Source organism: Magnolia sinica, chromosome 7 (genome assembly GCF_029962835.1).
Source record: "Magnolia sinica isolate HGM2019 chromosome 7, MsV1, whole genome shotgun sequence".
NCBI lineage: Eukaryota > Viridiplantae > Streptophyta > Magnoliopsida > Magnoliales > Magnoliaceae > Magnolia > Magnolia sinica.
Genome location: NC_080579.1, coordinates 81,942,506 through 81,970,163, shown reverse-complemented (window position 1 = coordinate 81,970,163; position 27,658 = coordinate 81,942,506). Strand labels below are relative to the sequence as shown.

The 27,658-nt window shown below is 42.1% G+C and overlaps 1 protein-coding gene across 1 annotated transcript; it reads left to right on the top strand.

Moving 5' to 3' along the window:
• The first annotated feature begins 12,510 nt into the window (after positions 1 to 12,510).
• Positions 12,511 to 22,201, top strand: LOC131252155 ((S)-scoulerine 9-O-methyltransferase-like). The gene is made up of 3 exons (XM_058253027.1): positions 12,511 to 13,335; positions 21,340 to 21,404; positions 21,540 to 22,201. Exons 1-3 carry the CDS (start codon positions 12,642 to 12,644, stop codon positions 21,840 to 21,842), a joined length of 1,062 nt encoding a protein of 353 aa, XP_058109010.1. The 5' UTR covers positions 12,511 to 12,641; the 3' UTR covers positions 21,843 to 22,201.
• Positions 22,202 to 27,658: the final 5,457 nt, after the last annotated feature.

Sequence of the window (27,658 nt, the reverse complement as noted above, 5' to 3'; positions counted from 1 at the left end):
TCACAGTGTGGCCCATATAGGTCGACCTCATGGGAAGTTCCCATGTGGTCGACCTCATAGTACCATTTTTCATATATGTGTGATCCTTGTGGGGTATATCCATGTATATATATAATATATACATATATATCTCAACAACTCATGTGGACCACTCCATAGGGAGGTTTATACATATATATCTGACCAATTAATCAACAACTCATGTGGACCAGTCCATAGGGAGCACTAGGAAGAGGAAGCTCATGACCATAGTTTTGGGATTCTAAGTTTGGGATGGAGTTGGTTTTTCCTTCGTAACGTGATATTGATGTAGAGCAGGTCATGGACAGTTTCATGGCCAAGATGGATAGAAAAGGTCTGATCAGAAGTGAAAGTGATTTGGACCGTACAAACCTTAAAACCAACGTATCTCGAAACCGGAATGAGTAATTTAACTTGTCATATATAATTTTGGCGTAGGACGAGCTACTTTAGCCACCGAACCCACTATGTCGGGTTGCACGTGCCGAATTTGCGAAATACCATCAGATCAACGGTCGAGTTCCTATTTTAATTTCATTTTTACTATTTATAATAAGTTTAATTTAGCCACCTCTCCTTGCAATGAAACTATGAATCAAGGAATAGGCTCGCCATCTGAGCTCCTTGATGCAGTTACGTTACAGCAGCAAGGGTGTGTTATAGTCCAGTCAGCCCAGAACCCAGAAATTTTGCATGACCCCCCAGACAAGAATCAGGTGATGACCTCATCCCAAGTTTTTTTCTTTTTTTTTTTTAAAAGTGGACTCTTGCCACGATTTCATTAATCACAAACATGTACAGCCCTTCGGGTGGGGCCCAACAAAAAGGTACGGACCCCACCTATCATGAAACTCCTAAATGAGCTAAATACACGGAGCTAACTCAAAAAAAAAAAAAAAAAAAAAAAAGAAAAAAGAAAGAAAGAAAGGGAAACGAACAAGGAGAAAAAACACTTCCCAGGTTGAGCCATCTGCCCAACGGGCCTGAAAAGGAAGGCGAACAACCTCAAGGATTTCTAAACGAACCTAAACCGGTGTTTTCAAGGGCTAGCAAACCCCTAACTTCCCTCGAAAGGAGAGAGCGGGAGTTGGTCATTCAAATCAGAATCCTTCTATATATCCTAAGGAAACATCTCAGGAGCTACCAAGACTTAAAGCAGCTAAGGTGACAAGGAGGAGCGTTCGTATTTTCTACAATAGGGGCGATTGGGATTCTAGACTTAGAAGACTTAAATGGAGGGCAATGAATTCAGGTTGTGTCACGGATGGATAAGATCCTCATTTAGAATGCCCGTGGCATTGGCAACCAGAGAACTGTAAGAACTTTGAGAAGATTGATTAGGCTTCATAACCCCTGGATTGTGGTTATTATTGAGCTTATGCTTAGGGATGCCTGTAGAGTGAGAGTCGGTTTAACTCTTGGTTTTCACCTTTCCTTTTCAAACGGAGAGGAGGGTGGGAAAATCTAGTTTTTCTATAGAGACATGTTAACTTGCTATATTTTTGAAGTGACTAACCAATCCTTGATTGTAAATATAAATGTGCAAAATTTGCAACTGTCAGCCCATTTAACTTATGTATATGTCAACTGCTCTAGGTTACTCAGAAGGTCCCTTTGGGATGAGTTGGTTGTTCTTCCGACTTCTCTGCTTGGTCCATGGGGAGTTTGTGGGGATTTCAATGCTATCACAGAAGTCGCAGAGAGACACAACCGAGGAGAATTTGATAGACACAGTGCCAGGGAGTTCTCAGAGGTGATTGCGAATGCAGGGCTGATAGACGCGGGATACGTGGGGTCTCACTTTACATGGTGTAACAATCAGTCAGGCTCAGCAAGAATTTAGGTTAGGCTAGATAGAGTGCTTATCAACACATCCTAGGCTTCCACATTTCTGCGTTTCCACATTGACCATCTAGCTCGTATTAACTCAGACCATAATCCGCTTCTCCTGAGTGCCCCCCCCCCCCTCTAGCAACCCAAAGCCGTTCACGTTCCAGAGGATGTGGACGAAGGACAATTCTTTCCTGCAGGTGGTTAAAACGGTGGGACAAGGTCGAATCCTATCACCCGGTCTTCAATGTGCTCTCTAAGCTAAAAAGTGTTAAAATAGAGCTTAAGACTTGGAACAAGGATTGCTTTGGAAACATCTTTGAGCAGGTGAAGTCAGCAAAGGCAAAGGTAGCAGAGATTGAGCTGCAGATGCAGTAGTCCATGACTAGCCAGAGCCAGGTCAGTGCATTACAGAACAGATTTCAGGAGGCTTCTGAGCGCCTAAACTAGTTAGAGATCAAGCAAGAGATATTATGGAAGCAGAAGTCCAGGATAAGTTGGTTAAAGGAGGGCAACAGAAACACAAAGTTTTTCCATGCGGCAGGTTCAGAGAGGCAGAGAAGGGCCACGATCAGTGGCATAGAGCTCGATTCAGGCGAGGAAGTGTCAGATCAGGAAGACATCAAAAGGGCAGCGGTGCGGCATTTTGAAGATCTATTTACAAGGAGACCCTGCGCGCCTGGCTTGGGGCTGCTGGAGTTGGTCCCTTCCTTAGTGACGCAGGCGATGAACGAGATGCTCATTGCACCCCCTTCCATCCTTGAGGTTCAACAAGCAGTTCAGTCCATTCCGACAGAAGGCGCTCCAGGTCCTGACGGTTTTTCTGGAGTTTTTTACTCATCCTGCTAGGACATTATTAGGCAAGATATCCACAATGCGTTGTTATATTTCTTCCAGGAGGAAGTCTGCCGCGTGCTATCAATTCCACCCTGATTTGCATAATCCCCAAAGGGGCAGCTCCTAGAAGATGGTCAAATTATTGCCCCATTAGTCTATGTAATTGTATATACAAAATCTTCTTGAAGATCATAGCGGTCAAGCTTAGTCAGGTGCTCCCTCACCTAATATCCCCTAAGCAAGGGGCATTTATTAAGGGACGTTCGATCTCAAAGAACATCACACTCTTGCAGGAGTTGTTTAGAGAAATTAATAGGAAGACCAGAGGAGGGAACGTGGTCCTGAAGCTGGATATGGAGAAAGCGTATGATAAGGTGGATTGGGCTTTCCTAAAGCAAGTTCTTAACTGATTCGGGTTTAGCTCCAAGTGGGTCGGTATAGTTGAAAACTATTGGGCTAGTAGCTGGTTCTCCGTGCTGATTAACGGTGAGGCTACAGGTTTTTTCAAGTCCTTAAGAGGGCTGAGGCAGGGGACCCACTCTCTTCGAGCCTCTTCATTCTTTGTGCGGATGTCCTAAGCCAAGGTCTCAGTCATCTGGTGTCACTTGGCCAATGTTTACTCTTCACTCTCAGGAGGGACTATCCAAGAGTTTCGCACCTCCTTTATGTGGACGATACCTTGGTCTTTCTCAACAATGGCATTGCCTTGCTGCGTAAGATCTTGGCATTGCTGGACGAGTACCAGAGGGCTTCGGACCAGAGTATCAACCGCAATAAGAGCTCCTTTTGCTCCGACAAGATCCTGGCGTCCAAAATCAGATCCATCACAAACTTGCTCGGCATCGCCAGGGCCGTTGGCTCCTTTCACTACCTTGGGGTCCCCTGGTTGTTGGTAGGCTGAAAGTGAGCGCCTTTCAGCCCCTTGTAGACAAAGTGGAGGGCCGAATCAGGGGGGTGGAAAACCAAGTTTCTATCACAAGCAGGGAGAGCGGTTCTTATCAGGCATGTACTAGGGAGCATTCCCATTCACTCTATGATAGCAACTCACCTTCCAAAGTGGGTTCTGAAGGAGCTAGAAAGTCGTTTCGCATCCTTTTTCTGAGGTTGGGCAGATGGAAAGAGGAAGCTCCATTGGAGGAGTTGGAAAACCATCGCTATGCCAAAGGTAGAAGGTGGGCTCAGTATTCAGAAGTTATCAGAAGTCATGAATGCTTTTCAGATCAAGATGGCCTGGATATTAAAATTCCAAAGGGAATCTAGTCTATGGGCCTTGTTCATAGCTACAAAGTGTGGCCCGATTCAGGATTTTTCAGTCTCAGGCAACATCGCTGGGAACGACTCTCCAATTTAGAAGAAGATTTTGAAACTCTTGCCATTTTTAGAAGGCAAAGTGCAGTGGAGTATAGGTGTGGGGGACTGCAGTTTTTGGCTAGCAAACTGGGTCGAGCTTGGTCCCCTCTAGAATTTGGTAACAAGTGATATTTTAGCTAAGATCCTGTCTTTGAAAGTGAATCAGTTCTTAGGCCCGTATGGTCCTCTTCCTCCAACGGTGGTTTTCTCGATGCTCCCTCAAGAAGTTGTAGACTCTATTTTTCAAGGTGGTTTCTGTTTATCAGAGTGTCCGGATTCTCCATTGTGGCCATTCACCCCTTCGGGTAAATTCTCAGTCAAATCAGCTTAGGCAGCTAGCAAGCCATTTTCTCCCAGAAAAGACTATGTGAGGTGGGTGTGGCATGGGAAGTTACCTCTAAAGGTTTCACTGTTTTTCTGGAATCTTCTTCATAGATCAGTGTCGATGGAGATTTCTATTCAATCCAAGGGCATTTCCTTAGCATTGAGGTGCATTTGTTGCAGAGAAGGATCTGCTCAGGGCCCAGCCGGGGAGTCCATTTCTCATCCTTTTCTGGATGGTGAGTTAGCAATGTCAATTTGGAACAATTTCAGGATAAGTTTTGGGATAAGCATAATGCAAGCCTCCTCGGTGGAAGCTAGGATTGCGCAATGGAGGAGGTCCTCTATGGACCAAAAAATGTACCCGTTCAGCCAATAATTAGTACTAGCCTTCATTTGTTGGGAGTTGTGGAAATCTAGAAATGTGGCGGTGTTTAAGGGAAAGGCTCCTGCAGCGGCATCCGTGATCGCACAGGTTTCCTGGTGGTTAGCCAGCATCAGCGACAACAATGTAGGTAGGCAGACAGGTATGTTTCCTCCCAATTCAGACCTTCCGTTGGCTGCTGGTACATATGGAATGAGGCCTGGGTGCCAATCGGTAGTTACATGGCATAGACCCCCTGAAGGATGGGTCAAAGTTAATGTGGATGGGTCATCAAGAGGTAACTCGGGCTTGGCAAGGGGTGGCGGAGTCTATAACAACGACAAGGGTGATTTCATCTTCAGTTTTTTCATATGGGTATGGGGTGATGTCTAACATAGGGGCCGAGGTGCGAGCAACACACGACGGGCTATCACTGTGTCTAGAGAAGGGTTTTTCTAAAGTGGTGGTGGAATCCGATTCGGAGTTGGTGGTTAAGGTGTTGAATGAGAGACTTAACCTTGGTTGGAAATGGAGATGTTGGACGTCAAGAACGGATAGACTTTGCCTCCAAGGGTAGGTGTAGTTTATGTATATTTTCAGGGAATGTAACTCCCCAGCCGATGCGCTAGCCGGTGAGGGGAGTTTGTCCCAATCAGACTTTTGCAGCTCTAGATGGGCTGAGCTTCCCCAACAGGTGAGAGGGCTTCTTTTCTTAGACAGGGTAGGGTTAGGCATGATCAAGGAGAGGTAGTTTTGTTTCTGTTTTTTTGGTTTATGGTTCCGGTTGTCCCGGTTTCAGTAATAATAGGTCTTCTCCAGGTCCTTTTTTCCTCGGAAGACCCGAAATGTAAGTTTTGTCCAGAATTATATATATGAAACACGAATCTTTTCCCAAAAAAAAAAAAAAAAACTCTCTTCATCCGTTGGGCTTTAGGAGTTATGCGCAACATGAAAAGTACCTAGAATAATTAGGAGAATAGCATGCTGAAGCCAAGTAGGACACTTACTATTTTTTGCCAAAAACCATCCGCACTAGTAGGAATCACGACCGTCTATAAAATAGTAAGTTTACTATTTATAGTAAGTTGCAATTTCTAGGAGTTTTAGTTGTAGTTTAATTCTGAAACTTCTCTCATGGCTTAGTATCACTATTTAAAGGGTTATAAACTCATTTATTTCAATCATCAATCAATTTACGAATTTTCTAGAATTTATTTCTATTTTTCTTGTTCTTTTCCTCATGGATTTGAGAAGTCTCTGTGAGGAGTCCAACGAAGCCCTATGGATTTGGAGTAGTTATCCTTGAGGAAGACGGTGATCAACCTCATCACGTTTATCACTACGTCTGATATGATTCATATGATAGATGGAGTGGATTTCATACACATCATTGTGGGCCTTATACGACTTGGGTTTCGCACACACTGCATACAACAAGTGTGGCACTGACACATGGTCCCTGCCACACAACCCAAGCGTTTTTTTCGGTAAGCTCACAAGGTTGCTTACTATTTTATTTCTTTTTTCTATTGTTCTTTTTAATTTTTTTCTCCAAAAGTAAATGCTCTTATGCTTTAGTGCTCTTATTTTCATTGGCACTTTTAAAGAGTCTTTTGATCTAGGTTGTCTATCATGTCCATGACACATTTCATTGGCCCCATGCAAATAGCACACCAGTTTGACAACTTTGGTCATCTGATCTATAGCCTCTAACATTGACGGTCATAATCAACTATACAAAAATAGGACCAATCAGTAAATTTTTCAGTGCCCCTCATGGATTGCTTATGTTTCTGAAAAAAATCACTTTGTTAGGTAATCCGAACCATCTCATCCATGAAAAATAAATGGCTACAAAAATAAGGCCATATAAAGGATGGACCGATTGAATGTTACTGTGGTTATTTTTCCAATTTGGTCATGTGAGTAGTGCGGGCGTGCCATAATTGAATTTGTGGCTCAATTTAATACACGCACCGAGATAGGCGGATATGTCGTATATGACGAAGATCGAATGAGATCGGCCACCTATTCAGCCACTTGCTTGTAATATTTAGAGGGTAGGGTTCATCATATGATGATGTGTTACATCTTTGCCTTATGTACAAAAGGATTTTTCAGTACAAATAAAAGATCAAAAAATGAATCCTTACAATTGGTTGCAGAGAACAGCTGCAAATCACCTTCAAACTGAATCCAGCATATGAGCGTAGACCCAAATTACAACTAAGATTACCAGTTACTTGATTAACACTACGTATTACACTATGGAATGTAAATAGTAGACAGAAAGTAAAGGATTATACTAAGAAATGTAATTGACTTGCAAAAATGTAGAGTGATTACACTAAGAAATGTAAATTACATGTAATTGAAAGATAATATCGGGTTTAATTGGGTTGGTATGAGACACATTCTTCCTGCTGAATTCATTTGCTATTTATAGTCTTAACCTAGCCATCTTGATGCTTCCCACATTTAGACGGTTGTTATAACCGTTTTAACACAACTTGCTTTCCTTTTGGATGCTTCCAACATTCTCACAATTGCTGTAACCGTTTGAGCACTACATGGCCTTCTAAAGACTTCCTTTTAAACTTGTCACTTGTCATAGTAACCTCTTCAGGCCTCCCTGTTGAATTGATCGCATTCCGCTCGATTGCTCAGTAGAACTCCTGGATGACTATCAACTGCTTAATCGACCTCCTGGATTACTATCGGTTGCTTGATCGGCTACTTGGTTTACTTTTTAATTCCTCCCAACTGCTCATTGTCTTGTCATCCTATCAGCTATAATTAATTTCATAAAAAGTACTCCAGGCATCCTTGAATATATTTAACCTGCAATATCTTTCCCTTGCTATAACACACGTCTTTTCCAATTGGGTTTCCCAAGAACGACCAGGAATATAGTACAACAAATGTCACATGCACATGAAAGGTTAGAAGTTAATAACTAGGTCAACCATAATTATAGCCCAAATGGTTAGACTTGATACCTCTTTTTTGAAATATATTTATAATTAACTATGGGTTGGTACAAATTTTTTCATGCAAGGCACCGGTTGACTAATAATAAAAATGAGCCACATAGACACTAGATGAGGTGATTGGCCCAAGAATTTCTACAAACTCATCGCCTTCAACAATGATGATTTGCACTTCTTACCATGATGTATGTGTTACATCCACAGTGTCCATCCATTTCTCCAGATCAATTTAGGGCATTAGCCTAAAAATGAGCGGAGATCCAAAGCTCAAGTGGACCACACCGCAGGAAGTAGTGGAACGACTACCGTTGAAACCTTCCTAAGGCCCACCATGATGTTTTTTTTTTCCATCTAATTTGTTCATTAGGTCAAATAGACAAGGAGGAAGGGAAAACAAAAATATCATCCTGATCTGAGCCTGAAGTGACCTGAAGAAGTTTTCAATGACAGGCGTCTAATTACCATTGTTTCCTATAGTGTGGTCAACTTGAGTTTTGGATTTACCTCATTTTTTGTCTCATGCCCTAAAATGATCTCACTAAATGGATGGACGATATGGATCTAATACATATAACATGGGGGGATCCATAGAAGCTTCACCACATCAAAACATCTGGTTTTCTTCTCTCCAAAATTGGAATGCATGTAGCAGCGTACCACATTAAAATTTTTATATAAAAAAAATGATGTTTAGACTTGAATTCCATGCAAAATGTGTTAGATCCACACCATCCATCCATTTTTCTAGATCAATTTAGGGCATGAGCCCAAAAACGAGCTAGATCCAAATCTCAAGTGGACCACACGAGAAACAATGAGAAATAAACGACTACCGTTGAAACCTTCCTAGGTCCCACCATGACGTGTATTTGTTATCCAACATGTTTAGTAGATCACATAGACCTGAATGAAAGGAAAACATAAATATCAGCTTGATCTGAGCCATTCATCGCCCTAATAAGTTTTTTATGGCAGGCATCCAATTCCCACTATTTCATGTGGTGTGATCGATTTGAGCTTTGGATATGCCTTATTTTTTATTTCATATCCTAAAATGGTGGAAGATGTGGTTCTAACATATACATCATGTGGGCCCCATAGAAGTTCTTCCACGGAAAAGCACGTATGTGCTTTTCATCCTTCGATACGCAAATGTTGTTCGACCCTGACCTGAACTGCAGCCCATCCAAATGCACATCAAAATCCTTCACCAAATTGAAAATGGGTAGATATTTACTTGAGATGATGTTATGTTAGGGTACGAAGACTCCAGACCCACTTATACCTCACTCTAACACACACCGAACCACGTACACTGACCTCATTGACAAACACCAATTAACTTCGACCTACATTGTAGCCCTATGAATGTACGTCGAACTCCTTTACCAAACCACAAATGGGTGCATATCCAATTCAGACAATGTTACACAAGGGTATGAAGACTCCAACTCATACCCCATTCCAACACACATTAAACCACACCGACCTCAACTTGTCCAACTCCAACCTGCACTGCAGCTTATGCGAACGCACATCAAAATCCTTCATTGAACTATGAATGTGTGCGTATCCGCTTGAGAAGACGTTACATCAGGGTATGGAGACTCATGACCCACTCATACCCCACTCCAACACACTTAAATCTACACTGAACCTTGCCAACAAACGCCATCCAACTCTGACTTGCACTGTAGTCCCTTTAAACACACGTCAAAATCCTTCACTAAAATATGAATGGATGTGTATCCACTTCAGAAGACATTACATTACATAACCAAGATTCCTAACTCATTCAGACACCACATCGATCCACATCGACCCTGCACCAACCCATAGTGACCCACATTGATCCATCCTACACTACAGCCCCTTTGAACGCACATTAAACTCCTTCACTATATTGAGAATGGGTAGATATCCACTTGAGATGACATTATATCAAGGTATGAAGACTCTTGACCCACTCAAATAGCACTCCGACCTACACCGACCCCGCCCACGAACATCGTCCAACTCTAACTACATTGCAGTCCATCCGAATGCACCTCGAACTCCTTCATCGAACTACGAATGGGTACATATCCACTTAAGACCACGTTACACCAGGGTACGAAGACTCCATACCCACTCATACCCCACTCCAACCCACATTAACCCCCTTTGAACAATATTATTGAACTCTGACATGCACTGTAGCCCCTCTGAACGCATGTGGATCTCTTTTACCGAATTGTGAATGGGTACGTAAACACTTGAGATGACATTATTAGGATACGAAGTCTCCAGACCCACTCAGACCCCACTCCTATCCACACTGACTTACATGGTAGCCCCTTCGAACGCACACTAATGCCTTCACCAGCCCACTGTGAATGTATGTGGTTTATCCACACCATTCATCCATTTTATTTTATTTTTAGCTTGTTTTGGGGTTTAGCCCAAATTGAAGCATATCCAAAGCTCAAGTAGACCACCACAAAGGAAATAATTGGAATAATGATTTCAATAGTAGACATTTAATTCACTCTTTCTTGTAATGTGGTCCACTTGAGCTTTGGAAATGTTCCATTTCTAAGCTGAAGCCATAAAATTATTTACTAAAATGGATGGACAGAGTGGATAAAATACATAAATCACGGTAGGCCCCACAGAGTTTACTCAGTATGTTGAATTACTAATATAGGGTCGGTACAACCCTTATCATGGGGCCCACCTTGATGTATTTATTATGTATCCACATAGTACATCTGTCTTTTCTAGCTTATTTTATGGCATTATCCAAAAAATGAAGTGGATCCAATTATAATGCAAGCAATGTCATGGGAAAAGTGGTGATTGACCATTAATGTGCCACAAAAGTTTTGGATCAACTTATATTTGTTTTTCCCCTTCATCCGGGCTTAAATAATATAAGAAGTTTTTAATGGTAGTTGTTAATGCAAAAATCTAGTTCATCCCTTTTAGACCTTCAAGTACCTGTACAGGAAGAAGACAAAGGAGACCTTGGCTAGAGTAAGGGACCCTCTGATGCCAAAGTCAGGCTAGGAATCTGGGTTTGATAGTATCGAGGGGTTTTGGATGAGAGATTCTACGTACCTTTCACTATAAATAGGCCCTCTATTTATAGGGCAAGAGTTTATTACATGGGTGGAGATGTTTTCTAAATTATAGGCGTGCATTCAGCGGACGTCTCTCAACTGTTTCGCGCTATCTCTGGTGAAAATAAGATGAAGTGGTCAAACCCCGAGAAAGTCGAGGCTGATGGTCGAGGCTAAGGTCTATGGCCGAGGCCGACCTCTAAGAACAAGGTCAATATCCGAGGCTGACCTCTAAGACTGAGGTCTATGGTTGAGGAGATGTGGTGGCATAAAGGAGATCTTCATATTGTAAGGGGAATCGAGTCCCAGATATGTCGTGATGATCTCCCGAGATCCTCAATGAAGATCTGGGGATATCCGTATTCCGAACGTGTCATAGTTGTCATCCGAGATATTTAGAGAAGATCTTGGGCGGATCTCTCTTAAATAAGATCTGATTATTCAAAATCAACAGAGATGTGCAGTAAGAGGCCGAGGCGAAGGTAGTCTTGGCCGACCTAACCTACGGGTAGTATGCTGACCTGACCTAGGCGTAGGAAGTGACGACCTTTCTTCCTTAGTTATTGAGGAGCTCATTGGTCATGATCGGTGCTGACCGACCTCGTGTCCCGCGGAGACGTCCGAACTGACCTCTTCTCTTAAGCCAGTCCATTTTTACCCATAACAGTAGTAATTTCAAACACTATTGTTTCCTATGGTATGGTCTACCCAGTAATTGGACAAACGTCATGGATATAGAATACATATAGCAAGGTGGGCTCCACGGAAAGGGCTGCACCATCTTGGGTGAGGATGAGTCTCATCTAGTTGGGCCCACATGAAGACCCCACTGTTTCCTTTCTAGATGATCCATTCGTCCATTTGAATGTAAAGATTTTTTTTATTTTTTTTATTTTTTTTGGAAACAGGGGAACATCCCTGGAATATATTGCTGAAGTAAGACATTACAACCATCTGAAATTCGGGGGGACCCCCAAAAATGTGGGACCTACCTATCATATGAGGACCAGGCAGCACACCGCACTGCACCCAACCTATACAAGAGAAAAACATGAAGAAAAAAAAAAAAGGAAGGCCAGTGATCAGCCTAGACACCACCTCGCACCGCCAGAGATAGGGACAAGGTTACCCCTTGGCCTCAACTCGGATGGCGCCCAATCTAATCTTATCTAGGAAAAGAAGCCCCCTGATCTCACTAGGAAGGGCTACCGAGCGGGAGAAGATAGCCGAGCCTTGGTTCTCGCTCCCCGGTCTGCCAACCCATCAGTAGGCCCATTCCCCTCTCTGAGAATATGAACAAATCTGACCTGGCCCGAATATTTAAATGTAAAGATTATATTGTGATGTGTCAAAAAAATGGGGCAGATCAAATAATCAAGTGGACCACAGCGGGAAGATTTCATTTAATGGTCCATAGTTTAGTTACCGTTGAGACTTCCTATGGCCCACCTACAACTCGGATCCGTCTTGTTTTTGGGCCAATAATATAAAATCAGATGGGAAAACTGATGGATGGTGTCGATCACTGAAATTAATGAAGGTGGACCCAATTTTAACCTTCTAAAGGCTCCGCTAATCTCAGGGATAAAGCTGTAATGGATAGAGAGAGTCGAGACTCTCAACGAAGACATGCGAGTAGGTCTTTGTTCTCATTCTCTCTCTCTCTCTCTCTCTCTCTCTCTCTCTCTCTCTCCCTCTCGAAAAGATCAAGATAACCCCTTTGTCGTTTTAGCTTACATGTGGGTGTACTTGATCCGGCCTCTATAAATACTCCTCTGTATTCCCACCTTAGCACCATCCGAAGATTTCATCACATTCATACAAAAAATGGCCCACCGAGATCATGCCCACCGTCTATCAGTAATGGCCATGCCAATTCAGGTCTCCTTCCCGATGGCACTAACGGTTGCAATCGAGCTAAGAGTATTTGAGATCATAGCCGAAAGTGGGCCAGGAGCACAGCTCTTTCCATCTGAGATAGTCGCCAAGATGCCCACCACCAATCCAAATGCTGCGACGGCACTCGATCGCATCCTCCGAATCCTCGTTGCCAACTCCCTCCTCACTGTCCAAGAAACCAATGATGGGGAAGGCGTGCGGATGTATGGTCTGACGGACCAATCACGCTGCCTAGTGCCTGGCGATGATGGTGTGTCGTTGGCTCCACTGGTGCTCTTTTGCTTACAGAAACCGACATTGGACTGCTTCTACCACCTGGGGGCTTCAGTGCTTGAAGGTGGGCCCACACCCTTCCATAGAACACATGGGATGGACCTGTTTGAGTATGCTGCAACGGACCAAAAGTTCAGGGGTCTCTTCCATGAGGCCATGCGCAATGTTACAGTGATTATCTTGACTGAGGTGTTGGAAGGGTATAAAGGTTTCAGTGAAGTCAAGGAGATGGTAGATGTGGGTGGGGGCAATGGGACGTCTATCAACCTCATTGTTTCCAAGTACCCACACATTCGAGCTGTAAACTATGATTTGCCCTGTGTCATAGCTGGAGCCCCTTCGTACCCAGGTATGTCATCCTCTGCATGTGGGCCCCGTGTTTTTGTAATCTACACTGTTGATATTGATATGATGGGTGATGGAGAGAGGGTTGTGGACACTTTCATGTCCAAGATGGATCAAAAAAGGCCCTGTAGAAGGCAGAAGTGATTAGGAATGTCAGAACCCTGAAAGAGGCGTATCTCTTAAAACCAAAATGAGTTTGGGTAGGATAAGCTACTTTAGCCGACATTATATCATATCCACAGTTGAAAATTCATATTTTTATGTATGTTTTAGTTCAATCATAACTTTTGATCCATTGGGCTTTAGGAGTTGTGTGCAACACGAAAAATGCATAGAAAATTAAGGAGAACAATTTGGTTGGGTCAAACAGGACACTTACTATTTTTGGCCGAAAACTAAGAAGACTAGTGGAAATCATGATAGTAAGTTTACTATTTATAGTTAGTCACAATTTTCAGGGAGTTTGGAGTTTGAGTTTGAGTTTGATTACCAAACTTCTTCCCAATATCACTATTTAAAGGATTGTAAATTTGTTTTTATCCATCAATCCATTTATTTCCGATTCTATTAAAATTTATTTCTATTTTCTACTTCTACTCGTGGTTCGAGGAATCTCTCTAAGGAGTCTAGAGAAACTCCACGAATTCAGAGTAATTATCCCCTTGAGGAAGATGGTGATCGACCTCATCACACCCATCCCTGCGTCAATGGATCCACAAAGTGCATGTGGGCCCATGGATTGATTATCAAAACTGTCAGCATGATAGGTTTTTTCAGGGATTTTTGCGGGCAACCTGACCTACGATACAAGTGCGGAAGATATTACTCGCATTTTCGGTAGGTTTGGCAAAATCTCGACCGTTTCAATCTCTTGGGACAAGGAGAGGAACAGATCCCGTGGCTATGCTTTCATATATTTTCTATATGAGCAGGATGCCCTAAATGCTATTAACACATTTAATGGGCATAGAATCGATGGGAGGAAAATCACATTAGAAAAGGTAAAGTAGAAACCAGTGTCGATTCCTGTTCCAGAAATCCAAAGAACAAATGGTCAGGACAATGCATCTTCAGGGGCTCCAACATCTTAGCAAACCAATCCTCCAGCCAGAAGATCTTACTCTGACTCCCTCAAGAACAGAAACTAAAACCCCCAATCTCATTCCAATCCTCCTTCTCATCCGAGGTATCTCACCATCTCAGCTAATAACTACGAAGTTCGGAGACTACAGGAAGAGCTACCGTCAGCCCTCATAGGTACAGCTCTAGACATTTCCATATCAATCTCTCATATCACCGATATCCTCAGGCATTCATCTTTCGCACATCGGAAAGTGGATATTTGTAGAATATCCCCTTTGCAATTCATCATCAAATTCAAATCCAGGAAAGAGATGACCGCCTTCGCCAATGACTTAATCCTTCACAAGAAAATGAATCTCATAGTGGTAGCCACTTGGTATCCGGAAGCTACCCTTTCGGGCAAAGGGAGGTGGATCAGACTTTTCGGCATTCCGACACACTCCTGGTACCCCTCAGCTATCGAGGACCTCATGAAAACAAATGGGGAGGTGGTTCAAATTGATAATGCCGCCAGATCTAGTGCATTTCAGGCATTTGCTGGAGTCTAAGTTATTCTCAAACCAAGAGTAGACTTTCACAGCTTACGTTTTCTCAAGGTGGCTGATCGAACATTTCCTATCTTAGGGATTATGAAATCTCCTCAGTCTGATTGTGGTCGATTTGCCAACCCTTAGCTCCTCAAAGAGTCCACAAAACATTGGGTTTCTAAGACTTTTCATAATAAGCAATCCAACGATTCAGGACCCCCACCCTCAGTTTGTGGAAATGCCCCTATGAATCCATCTCAGCCTCCTGCGCCATTACCCCCACCCCTGCCCACTATTTGTGAAACTTCAATGAGCCTATCTTAAAATTGACAACCCCACACACACACACACACACACACACACTTATGACCCATCGAACCAACTCACATCAACACCCCTCAACCATCCCACCAACCACTGAACATCATACCTAACCTTAACCACACACCTCAACCTGCCCTTTCCATCATACCTAGCCCCCAGTCTTCATCCCACCTATCCTTCACCGCAACCATGGGCATTCCAAACACCCCTAGACCCTTTCGCCTTCATACCCCCGGCAATAGAGGAGCAGTCGTCATTCAGCCATCTCCGTCTACCTCCTGTAATGATAAGGATTTTGAAACTAGCAATACGAGTGATAATCCAGCCTATGACCACATCAAGTGCCACCTCTGGCCTTGGCTTTTGATCTCCAACAAGGGGACATCAACCAGCATAGATCATTGCCTCATCTCTGTTTGTCACCAATCATGCTCTCCAGGAAGCAAGCTAATCAACAGATAACCAACTCAGGCAAGGATCCAGATTGTGATACCCCTTCTGGGACAATGCAACGGTCAGTCATAGCGTCTGTTATCAATACCTTTTCCCACAATGTGGGCATGCTAGATCTGGAGCAGAGGGGCCATAATCAGCATCTAGAACACAATAGGGCAGACCTGCCATTTTCTGCTGAGAGGCAAGTGCCAGGCCGCGGAATATATGGTTCCAACCCTAGCCAAAAATGTAGGCACAGCACTATCGATTCTACAGAAGACAGGCAGAGAGATAGCCCTCCTCCGAGGATCATATTTAAGGCTAACAGCAACATGACTGGCTACTCCCGCTCGGTAGGGAGCTCCCCGATAAAATTTCAAGATTTTCAGATAGCGCCTAGGCCAGCATACAAATGCCGAAGTCTCCCTCTCTCGTATAGGTAGCACGTCCATGATGTGGAACTTGTCCCAAACAAATCCATTGACTCTTCTGATAGCAGAGAAGATTTCCAACCTCTTGACCTGGAAGTGGATTTCTCACCATACAAGTTCCAAGCAGGTGAGAAAACCTTCGACGCCCCTGATGTAATAGAAGGCAGTGACAATGACACTATATATTCCTAGGAAGTTCAGGCAATCTTCAACCCAACAAGCCAGTCCCCTTAGGAAGATAGCCAAGGAACTCGAACAACTGAAAACATGGCACACTCTCACCCAAAACCCCCATCCAATAGAGGAAGGAAAAGAATAGTGGTCAGGAAAACAGCTATACCAGGAGCAGGACACACGCAGGAACAATGGGGAGGATGCCTAAGAAGACTAAAGAGAAGGGCCATCAGCTCAGGTAAAAATAAAATAAAATTTATTGATAGATGTGCAATTATTTAGAATGCTCGTGGGGTAGCTAATACAGCTACCCTTAGATCAGTGACCAGAATTGTGAGATATCATAAACCTTTATGTCTGGAGATTTTGGAGCCCATGGCTATAGAAGATAAAAGAATCTCTGTGGGGCTCAAACTGGGTTTTCATTCATCTATATCAAATGTGGAGGATGGTGGAAAAATCTGGTTCTTTCACAACAACAACCTCAACGTCTCCATTATGCATAAATTAAATCAGGTGATGACTGTCCAACTTTAGCTGCTCAATTCAAATTTACTTTTCTATCTATCTATTGTGTATGCAAAATGCTCTAGAATGCAGAGGAGAGCGCTGTGGACGGATCTTATATCCATGGCCACGTGCATTTCGGGTCCATGGGCAGTGGGTGGCGATTTCAACACAGTCCTATCCACTGCAAAAAGATAGAGTAACAGAAATTAGGATTTGGGCAGCTACACGGAATTTGCAGATGCTATGGATTTTGTGGGATTGATGGATGTAGGATTCAGTGGTAACAGGTTCACTGGGAGCAATAATCAAGCGGGCAACTCCTGGGTTTGGGCTCGCCTGGATAGGGTTTTATGTAATGGCATTTAGATTAATGTTTTCCCCTATTTTCAAGTCAAGCATCTCCCATGTGTCAACTTCGATCATTGTCCTTTGCTACTTCTCTTCCCCCTAGCAATGCAGTCTTTCCAAAAACCATTTTGTTTTTAGCGAATGTGGACCTTACATCAAGAGTATCCTAACGTCATCTTACAGGCCTGGAGGGAAGATCTCTCAGATCAGCCAATTATTAACCTTATGCTCAAACTGCGAAAGGTTAGGAATTATTTGAAAGAATGGAACAAATCAGTTTTTAGCAATATTTTCCATCAAATCAAATCAGCGGAACAATCCATTGCCTGCATGGAGGAACAAGCTCAACAGTCACAGGATCCCAGTCACGAGGAGCTTTTTGAAGCTAGGACATGCCTCGAACGTTTGGAACTAGCCGAAGAGATATTTTGGAAGAAGAAATCCCGCAACAATTGGCTTAATGAAGGTGATCGCAATACAAATTTTTTTCACATGTCAGCCACTGATAAGATCAGGAGAGCACAAATAGATGAAATTCAACTAGAATCTAGCGCCATAACTTTTGATCCTAAATAGATTCAAGATGAAGCAATTCGGTACTTTTCCTCACTGTTTAATTCGGAACCTATATCAATACAAGACAACATCTTGGATTCTATCCCGCCGTCATTATCTGCTGCGGATAATGATTTCCTGATGAGTTATCCCTCATTGGGGGAGGTTAGAAGTGCGGTTATGTCCATGCCTAGGGACAACGCCCCCAGCCCCGATGGTCTGTCAGGGGTTTTTTTTGCTAATAGCTGGGATATTATCGGCCTGGATGTCCATAAAGCTGTGATTAATTTTTTTCCTCGGTGGAAACTTGTCACGTTCTTTCACGGCCTCTCTCATTTGTTTGATCCCAAAGAAAGAAGCCCCTAAAGCCTTTACTGATTTCCGCCCTATAAGCCTTTGCAACAACCTCTATAAAATTATTGCCAAAGTTATTGTTGACAGATTTGCGCTTATCCTTCCTAACATTATTTCCCAAGAACAAGGAGCTTTTGTTCGAGGTCGCTCTATAGCGAAGAGTGTAGCTTTGGTTCAGGAGATGGTTAGAGAGATTGATCGAAAAGTCAGAGGCGGGAATATTATCCTAAAGCTAGATATGGAAAAGGCGTATGACCACCTAGAATGGGATTTCCTTACAAGGGTTCTTCAGCGTATTGGCTTCTCTCAAAGTTGGATTCATTTGGTAGAAAAGTGCTGGAGTAACAATTGGTTTTCAATCATTATCAATGGATCCAGTTGTAGTTTCTTCAAGTCGACAAGTGGGCTCTGCCAAGGGGATCCTTTGTCCCCGAGCCTTTTCATCCTAGAAGCTGAGGTTTTAAGTAGAGGTTTTGCCAACCTGTTTCTCAGCCACAGTTGTATCCCGTTTAAGCTCAAATGCAGATGTGAACAGATCATGCACCTTCTTTATGCCGATGACATAGTCCTCTTCTTTAATGGTGGCAGCTCCTCTATCAAAGCGGTGACAGATTTCCTCTCTTCCTACCAAATGACGTCAGGTCAACGTATCAATTTCTACAAAAGTTGCACTCATCTTTCTTCCTCAATACCGATCAATAGAATTAGAAGCATCCAACGGCGAATTGGTACCCCACTTCATCAGTGCCTTTCATTTATCTCGGGATCCCCCTTTTCAAAGGCAAAACAAGAGTCCCTCTGTTTCGCCCTCTGCTGGAAAAAATCAAAAAGAAAATTCAAGGGTGGAAGGCTAGAATCCTTTCTCAGGCGGGCAGGTGCATGCTCATTAACCATGTCCTCTATGGAATTCCTATCCACGCCATGTTGGCGGCATCGATTCCGGCCCAGATCCTTCAGAGGATGGAGTCTAGTTTCTCCAATTTTCTTAGAGGATGGCACGAAGGAAAAAACAAATGTCACTGGATTAAGTGGAATAAAATCTCTATGCCTAAAAGAGGAAGGCGGCTTTGGTATCAGAAAACTACGATATGTTATGGTTGCGCTCAGATTGAAGATGGCTTGGATAGCCAAAGTTGGATCCAGTAAAAGTTTATGGTCTACTTTCATTGCTTCAAGATATGGTTCTCTGTCTGAAGATACAGGTATAACCAGGTCCTCCATCTCGCCCATGTGAAAACATATATTGGCGCTCTCCCCAGTTCTTGACAGCCACTTACAATGGAAGGTGGGATGTGGCTCCCTGAACTTATGGCGAGAGAACTGGACAGGGATGGGGCATTTAATGGACTTGATCAGACAGCCAATTCCCAATGACCTGTTACACATGACAGTTAGCGATCTGCTCTCGCCTGAAGGCATCAATCCACAATCTCCAACTATCAACCTTCTCCCAACGGGTATGAAGGAACACATCATCCACTCTGGTATATGCACGTCGGACCAGCCAGACCGCCGCATCTGGCCCCACGATCAGACTAGCTATTACTCAGTTAAATCAGGTTGGATGGTATGCAGATCTGCAGGGCAGGTTTTTGACTGGGCCAAGTGCATCTGGCATCAAAAAATCCCTAACAAAATCTTTATCTTCCTTTAGAGGCTGTTCCACCGGGCCATCCCCACGGATGATAGGATTCAATCGAAAGGTATCTTCCTTGCATCCAAGTGCATATGTTGCGACAGTGAGCACAACTTCTCTCCTCAACTGGAGACGCTGGACCACCTTTTCTATGCAGGGGCGATTGCGACTACCGCCTGGAAAGAGTTCTTGGATATCTTCGGTATCCAAATCTCTTCTCCATCTACAACTGTCGATCTCTTCTCTTCATGGTAGAATCCCATTCATCCTAGTAGAGAAACACATCTTCTTTGCCGCATAACTCTGTGTCTCATTGTTTGGGAAATTTGGAAGGTGAGAAATTCAGCCAAGTATGATGGGACCGCCCTACCAGCAACAAGGTCATTAGTAATGTCAAATGGCTTCTGGGGAAGATTTTCCATGGTTCCCATGTTCTGAACCCGATCGCTCTCCGCCTTAGTTTCTACCACAGGCCCTTTGCGCCTACATCCTGTCAGTTAGTTAATGGTCCAAACAACATGCAGGCAGGGTAAAATTTAACATTGATGGGGCTGTAGATGGTAACCCCGGCCCGTCTGGGGGTGGTGGCATTTGCAGAAATGCCCATGGTGATCTCATATTCGCTTTTTATTTGGGTTACAGACACACTTCAAACAACAGGGCGGAACTACGGGTCCTTCACAATGCGATGTAGTTAAGTATAACGTGGGGATTGTAGGATGTGCTCATTAAATCTGACTCTTCCTTTGTGGTGGAAGCTTTCAAGGGGACGTCGCTCCTTCATTGGAAGTGGGATTACTGGATGTCGAGAATAAAAAAATCTGCAAAAGAAGGGAAACTTCTCCATTTCACTTATTCCCCGGGAAATCAATAGTCCGGCAGATAGACTCGCTCGCTTGGGAGCGGCCAATCAGGGATCTTTTTGGGCGGACAAGTGGATTGATCTCCCTAGGTTGATCAGGGGGACTCTATTTCCTCAACAGAGCGGGTATAGGAGCAATAAGGGAGAGATAATTTGTCTTCCTTTTCCATCGTCCTTTTTTGTAATATCACACGATAGGCGGTACAGGGCCTCTTTTTGTCTGCCCGTGTGCGCCTGAATCCTTTGTGGTAATTTTTGTTGATGATATGAATGAATTCACAGTTTTTTTTTTAAAAAAAGGTTTTTTCTTAGTTTTAGATCTCAAAAGCTGTACCTAATCGGGCCGAGTAACTCTGATTTTTTTTTTTTCTTTTCAATCTATTCACTTTTTTTTTTTCATAATCCTACCCTTCCCAGGGTGGAGAGTTCTGATCATCTCTTCTTCTTTTTTTTTTTTTTTCCAAAAACTCCCACGAAATTTCATTACTGGGAAAGATTTACAGCTATTCAGGAGGGTCTCTACAAAAAGGATGAGGACCACTCCTATCGTATAACTCTAATTGCACTAGCCACCCAAAGAGGCGCCCCTACTACCTGAAAACGAGTAAAAAAAACAACAAATAAAACCCCTAGGGAGCACTGCGAATTGCCCCTATGCCAGCATAGTCAATCTATTCACACTCAATGCTAATGTCCCCTGAATGTGGGGTACTCCACTAAAATACGTGCATGTGCATGCTTTTTAAATTATGAGGGTGATGTTTCTCAGGTGTGGAGCATATTCCAGAAGATATGTTTGAATCCGTACCACCCACAGAAACCATTTTCATGAGGGTTAGTCTCTTTGACCTTTCTAGTGATAGAAATCATCAATTTATTTTGACCGTTGGATGAGGATCAAATTTTATTCTCCATTGTAGCCATCCATTCGCATCTAACCCAAAGATCAAAGCATTATCTTGCACGCAGGGTATCCTTCACAACTGGGGCGATGATAAATGCTTGAAGCTGCTGATGAACTGTTGGAAGGCATTGCCTGATGGTGGTAAGGTGATAAGCGTAGAGTTTGTGATCCCACCCATACTAGGAACGGACCACGTGTCTCGCTTCACGACGGGTTTAGATCTACTTATTATGCCCATTTTCATCGGCGGTAAGGAGCGACCCGCATCAGAGTACTGTGATCTAGCAAAGGCTGCTGGATTCTTCGAAACCAAGGTTTTTCCAATTTCCAATGGCATCGCCGTCATGGAATTCTGTAAAAGACTTTAAATCACAAGCTAATGGACCAGCCATGGTGGTTGTAGAAGATTAGGAGACTCCTACGCATGCATGTGACTGTTCATGCTCGTAATAAACAATCTAGATCATCCAAATCATGGATCCCAAAATACTTATCAGATTAGTGGCCATCTGATGGACGGTTAAAATGAATTCATATTGCACATTCAAACGTACGCTAATTTGAGGTTAGGATTTCCCCAATCAATCTAATCCAGTGAGCCGAAGAATCTAACGTGGGGCCCATGATTCAGACACTTTGATTGAAGCTACGTGTTGAATAGCTGTGTGTATATATACGTATGGATAATCATATTACTATATCATCGCTGCCTCTGTGGTTAATTTCTTGTTGGTTTGGGGATGGAGCCATCTTAGTAATGTTAATTGTTTTAATGCGGAATAGCAAGGACCAAATTGTGCATCGGATATGGAGATCAAAAATATTGAATACATGGCATACCTAATTGAGATACCATTGTTGTAGATAAGATTGCTGAGGTCTTCCTCTCCTTACACCCTTTAGAGAAGACACGATGGGGCTGTAACTTCGGTTGATGGTGTTGGATTGGGGACATAGCCTTGTTTTATAATACAGAAGACAGAGGAGTTTGAAACCCATCAAAACTCCTCTCCCTATGGCTCCACACGAATTTCACAATCCCAATTCCTCTAAAATATTGTGTGTGTATCACAGTTGTAGCACTCAACCCCTTACACGAATTTCTGAATGTATCACAATTTAGTGGGGCCACTGGTATTCCCAATCACATTATCCAATCCAGACCGTTGATCAATAAAGCCCACCTTATAGAATTCTTACATTCTCCCACTTAGGTCACATTTGATCAATGTTAATGATTAATCTTTTGAAATCTTTTGAAAAAAATATTTTGATTTGAAGAAACATCTAAATGGTTAACCAATTACATTGTTCGATAATACAGGTAGTGCTATAACAATCTGGTCTATTAAGATTATTAGTATCGAATCGCGATTATCGTCACAACATTTAACCTAGGCAAAGTGAGGCTAAGCACAGTCACAAACACTAATAGTCTTAATGACATAGATCTAAAACTAGGAAGTGTGGTATAATGATTATACACGTAATATGATGATGTATGTTTATCCTTAAAAGGTCTTGAAGCTTTCAAATGTCTCCAATAAGACATGACTATAGTTCTATTTACTCAAACTATATTGTGCATACTTAGAGAGAAGTAGAAATTAACTTTATATCAGAATCATCAAATAACTTTATTAAATGATATCTCTTTAATGTCTGTGAAAATAAAACATGTTCAACTCTCACTAACTGAAAACATCTATAGGATCAATGACTCTCATAGATGTTACATGCTCCTTAAATGGCGTGATAGAGAACCCTTTAGTGAGCGGATCCGCAATCATTTGCTTAGTACCGATGAACTCCACAGACACTTGATGATTCTAAACTCTTTCCTTTACAACAAGATACTTGATTACGATATGCCTCAACCTTGATGAGTGCTTGTTGTTGCTAGATAAGGAGATTGCAGTTAAATTATCACAAAATATTCTTAATAGTTTCGGGATATGCTCCAGTACCCGCAAACCAGAGAAGAAACGATGTAACCGCAATGCCTAATTAGATGTCTCATGACAAGTAATTAATTCAGCTTCCATGGTGGATGAGGTTGGTTGACTGTTTAACACTTTTTCAAAATATAACTCCACAATCATCATGAAGATATAGCCTGAGGTAGACTTCTTAGTATCAACGCAGCCAACATAATCTATGTCTGAGTATCTAACCAACTCCAAATAGTTAGATCTCCTGTAGGTGAGTTTGAAGTATTTTATTCTTTGTAAGTAGTGTATCACTATCTTTATAGCTATCCAATGCTGCATTCCTGGATTAGATAGATACCTGCCCAACATTCCAACAGCAAAGGCAATATCCGGCTGCATGTAGACTTGAGTATATATGATGCTCCCTACTACTGACGTGTACGAAAATTCCTTCATTCGATTCTTTTTCAAATCATTCTTAATTAGGACATTAGAATTGTCCGAATTTGTCACCCTTAATAATGAGTGACTGTCCAGAAGCATAATTTTGCATGTCATTCCTTTCGAGTATCCTACTAATGTAGGCCCTCTGTGACAAGCCAATCAGTCCACAAGATCTGTCACAATAAATCTCAATGTCAATGATATAACACTACCAAAAAACAGGGCAACATAGATGGCTAAAAATCGTTGGCAATGACCTTCGCTGATGGCTTTTAGCTGTCGCAATGTCCGTCGATAAAGGGTGCGTCAGCGTTGCTCGCCGAAGGATTAAAACCATTATCATTTTCGACGGTTAAAACCGTCGACATGTTCGATGGTAAGAGCGACGATCAAAATCGTCGGCGTTTCTGATGATAAGAGCGACAGCTAATACCGTTGACGTGTCCGACAATCAAAACCGTTGGCATTTTCGACAGTCAAAAGCCGTCGACGATTCTCATTAATTAAAAAAATAATGAGAATGTTAAACTCCTACTGTACTCTTCCTCGTCAAAGGCACATGTAATGCGATGTATGGTCGTGTTAGCCAAGTTCTTAATTAGACTTATTCATGCAGCAGATTCCGGAAGCTAAGGTACCTCCTTTTATATCATTTACCCAAACGATGATCCGTCTAGAGTCATTAATCCTAGTTAATCACATACGATAGACAAGTTATAGGGCAACATCATCCCTGATTTATAAGCAGTGAATAGGCAAGTTCAGGTCACTACGGGAGGCTCCTCACCTCATCATAGGCCTAATTTATACGGGAGGTCACTATGGAAAGGCTCGTCACCTTAGCGTAGGCCGATAGCTCGAATACAATGTCCTATATCACCGTATTCGGCTCACGAGTTTGTGTTGCTCACTGGACACTACGGGGAGGCTCATCACCCCAGCGTAGGCCGACAGCTCGACCACGGTATCTCATACCACCATATCTGGCTTATGAGTCTTAGCGGATCATGGTACTATGGTTGAAATGGGTTTTATATTGGTAAGTGGTACCTTAGATTCAAGCAGTAGTGTCCATACATGGTAAACACATAATAGGTCAATCGGGTTATTTGACGGGTTCGATTAATACGAGCGCACACTGAATTAATCGACATGGAGTGCATAAGCACTCCGCATGGCCTAACTATTGTCGACAATCATCGCATGACTCGGATTCATTGAACGTATCCAATGTGGCGGATCTAGTTTGATCACTCGACTAGGAACCTTTACCGATCGCCTGATCTACGTAGTAGTCCCACCATACTCAATTACAATAAGTAATCATATGTGAAAGTCTAAACAACATTTAATGACCAGTTCAAATACAATTCTCATTCAGGCATTTTAACAATCATATTGCATATGTTATCATACATAGACATTTCAACCATAAATCAAGTAGTAGTAAGATATGTTATATAAAGGAACTGTAACTATATATAAGGAAATTGAGAATCTTATCTCAACACCCTCATTAAATACATTTCAGCAAACATTTTATCATTCAGACATTTTATCAAACACTTAGACTACACATTTCAACATACATATAATAAATTAGTTATAACATATATTATGAAAAATCCTTTCACCAAGGAGTTATCATACGTACAACGAACATGAATTCTAGATTAATAGTCATGGGAAGCATAAATCATAATTTCCTATTTATGTACACATTTCAACAAACACATGGAATACATTTTTGTATACAACTTAGTTTACACATACCTAATATGTCGAAAACGTCGTAACTAAGATCATATGGCAGCAATCAAGTCAGACATAAATCATTGTTAACATTGAAAGCCTTAAAAACCATAACCTAAATGTTTATAGTCTGCACCTTTCGTCGGTACGCTCGTTACGAACTCGGTTCGTACACCACGTCGTTGTCTACAGCACAACAGCTACCTAAACATTGAAATAGGTTAGCTATTTCACCAGTTTCTCTATTTAGATTCCTAAAACAGATTAGGATTAGGATTTCTTACCCAAAAATGGAGTTGAAATCGCTCGTGTAGCGATGGTGGAGAGGCGATTCAACACGAGGAGCAGTGAGAATGAATCCCAGTAACGATCTCCTGAATTCTCTCTCTTCTCCTCACTCTTTTCTCCTCTTTTCTCTCTTTTCTCTCCTAGGGTTAGGAAAATTCATATGAAATGAGAGAGGGGTTGGTTAAGGTCCTTATATAGGCCCAGAACTTATGTCAATGGCCCTAGGGCCATGGTATACTTAGGGTATAGCCAAAAAATAGCTGTTTCGGGCCAATGGAGCTCATCTGGAGGTCCATTGCTCGCATACGATCTAAAGAAAGTTCCCTGACTATGAATCTAAGACAGGTTAAGATTTCGGTCCGATCAGATTACTGGATCGATCGTGGAAGACCCGTTTCAGTTCAACGGTCATTGACACTCGATTAGGGCTACAAGTATACCAATGGGTGCAAAGAAATTTTTCTGATCCAAGGGTGTAGTTGGGTTAGAATCTGACAGTGTAAAACCTTAAATTTGGCATGCAAGCAAATGGCCTAATTCACTTAAGTTTGAGTTCATTTTCTGAAGATATTCACGTTTCTCACACACTTCGCTCCAGGCTCAAGTTATGCGTTTCTAGATACTATTTGAACTTGATTCCCATGGTGGTTGTCAATCCCAGTAAGGTGGTCATAACCTTATAGTTTCCCAGTCATCAGACTTTCGACGCGTGGTCCAGGCCCAATACGGGATTTTAATGTATTCCCGAGAGCAACTGGGTTTTGAGATTGATCCTAGGTTTCTAGGTACTGTTGGGTTAGCGATTATAATGGTTTTGGGTCTTGCAGTTCGTACAGATAGTGGTTCTAGCTAATTCACCGATTAATTCAGTTTAGTACTTAATTAATTCTTGTCTAATTTCTAAAGGATTTGGTCTTTAGTGATTTCTGCCTAAGGTGGTACTCGGGTCTTTATACGGATTTTTCCGAAACGTTACAAAATCATGGGGCTTTTTGAGTTCTCACATCACATATGAAATCAAACAATCAAAAACTTTAAAAAGATAATAAATAAAAATATTAACATTGAAACAGGAGACAAACAATCACATGATTAAGCATATTAGAACAGAGATAATGCAAAAAGATAAGACAAATATAATAATGAAATTGATGAAATGAAAAGGAAAAAGATTCCCTAGTAAGATGAAATGCGAAAACAACCCAACCTATAGAAATTGACGACTATATCCAATATGCAAGCCTTACAGATATTGACAACTATATCCATAATATGCAAGCCTTATACGTGAATGACAAATTGTGAGACCTAATAACCAACACAAAAAATTTATGAGGATATGGAGTTTTACTTACAAGAAGACCAGCATTGATTAAGAGAGAGATATGATCATCTTTCACCTCACCACCAAATGATAAGAGTTCACACTGCAATGCAACAAAGAGCACTAAAACTGTAAAAAGAAAAACAAGAACTAGCCAAGTACCTTCAATCCAAGTTTAAGCAAACATGTTTTGGAAAAACAAGTCAAAATAAACTAACATTGCCATCCAATGAACAAGATTTTTCTGTATTAAAAGAAAGCAATTCGAACAAAACCAACATAACAAGAGACAACTATGTACCACACAAGCATAAAAATTCTTACATTAGCTCATGAAATGTATGCATTTCATTTGGAAAAACAAACATTTGTCTATGTATATGAAATGCATAGCAAATGCATGCAGATACAAAATTAAAGTTGGCCACATGACTGGAAGCATTGA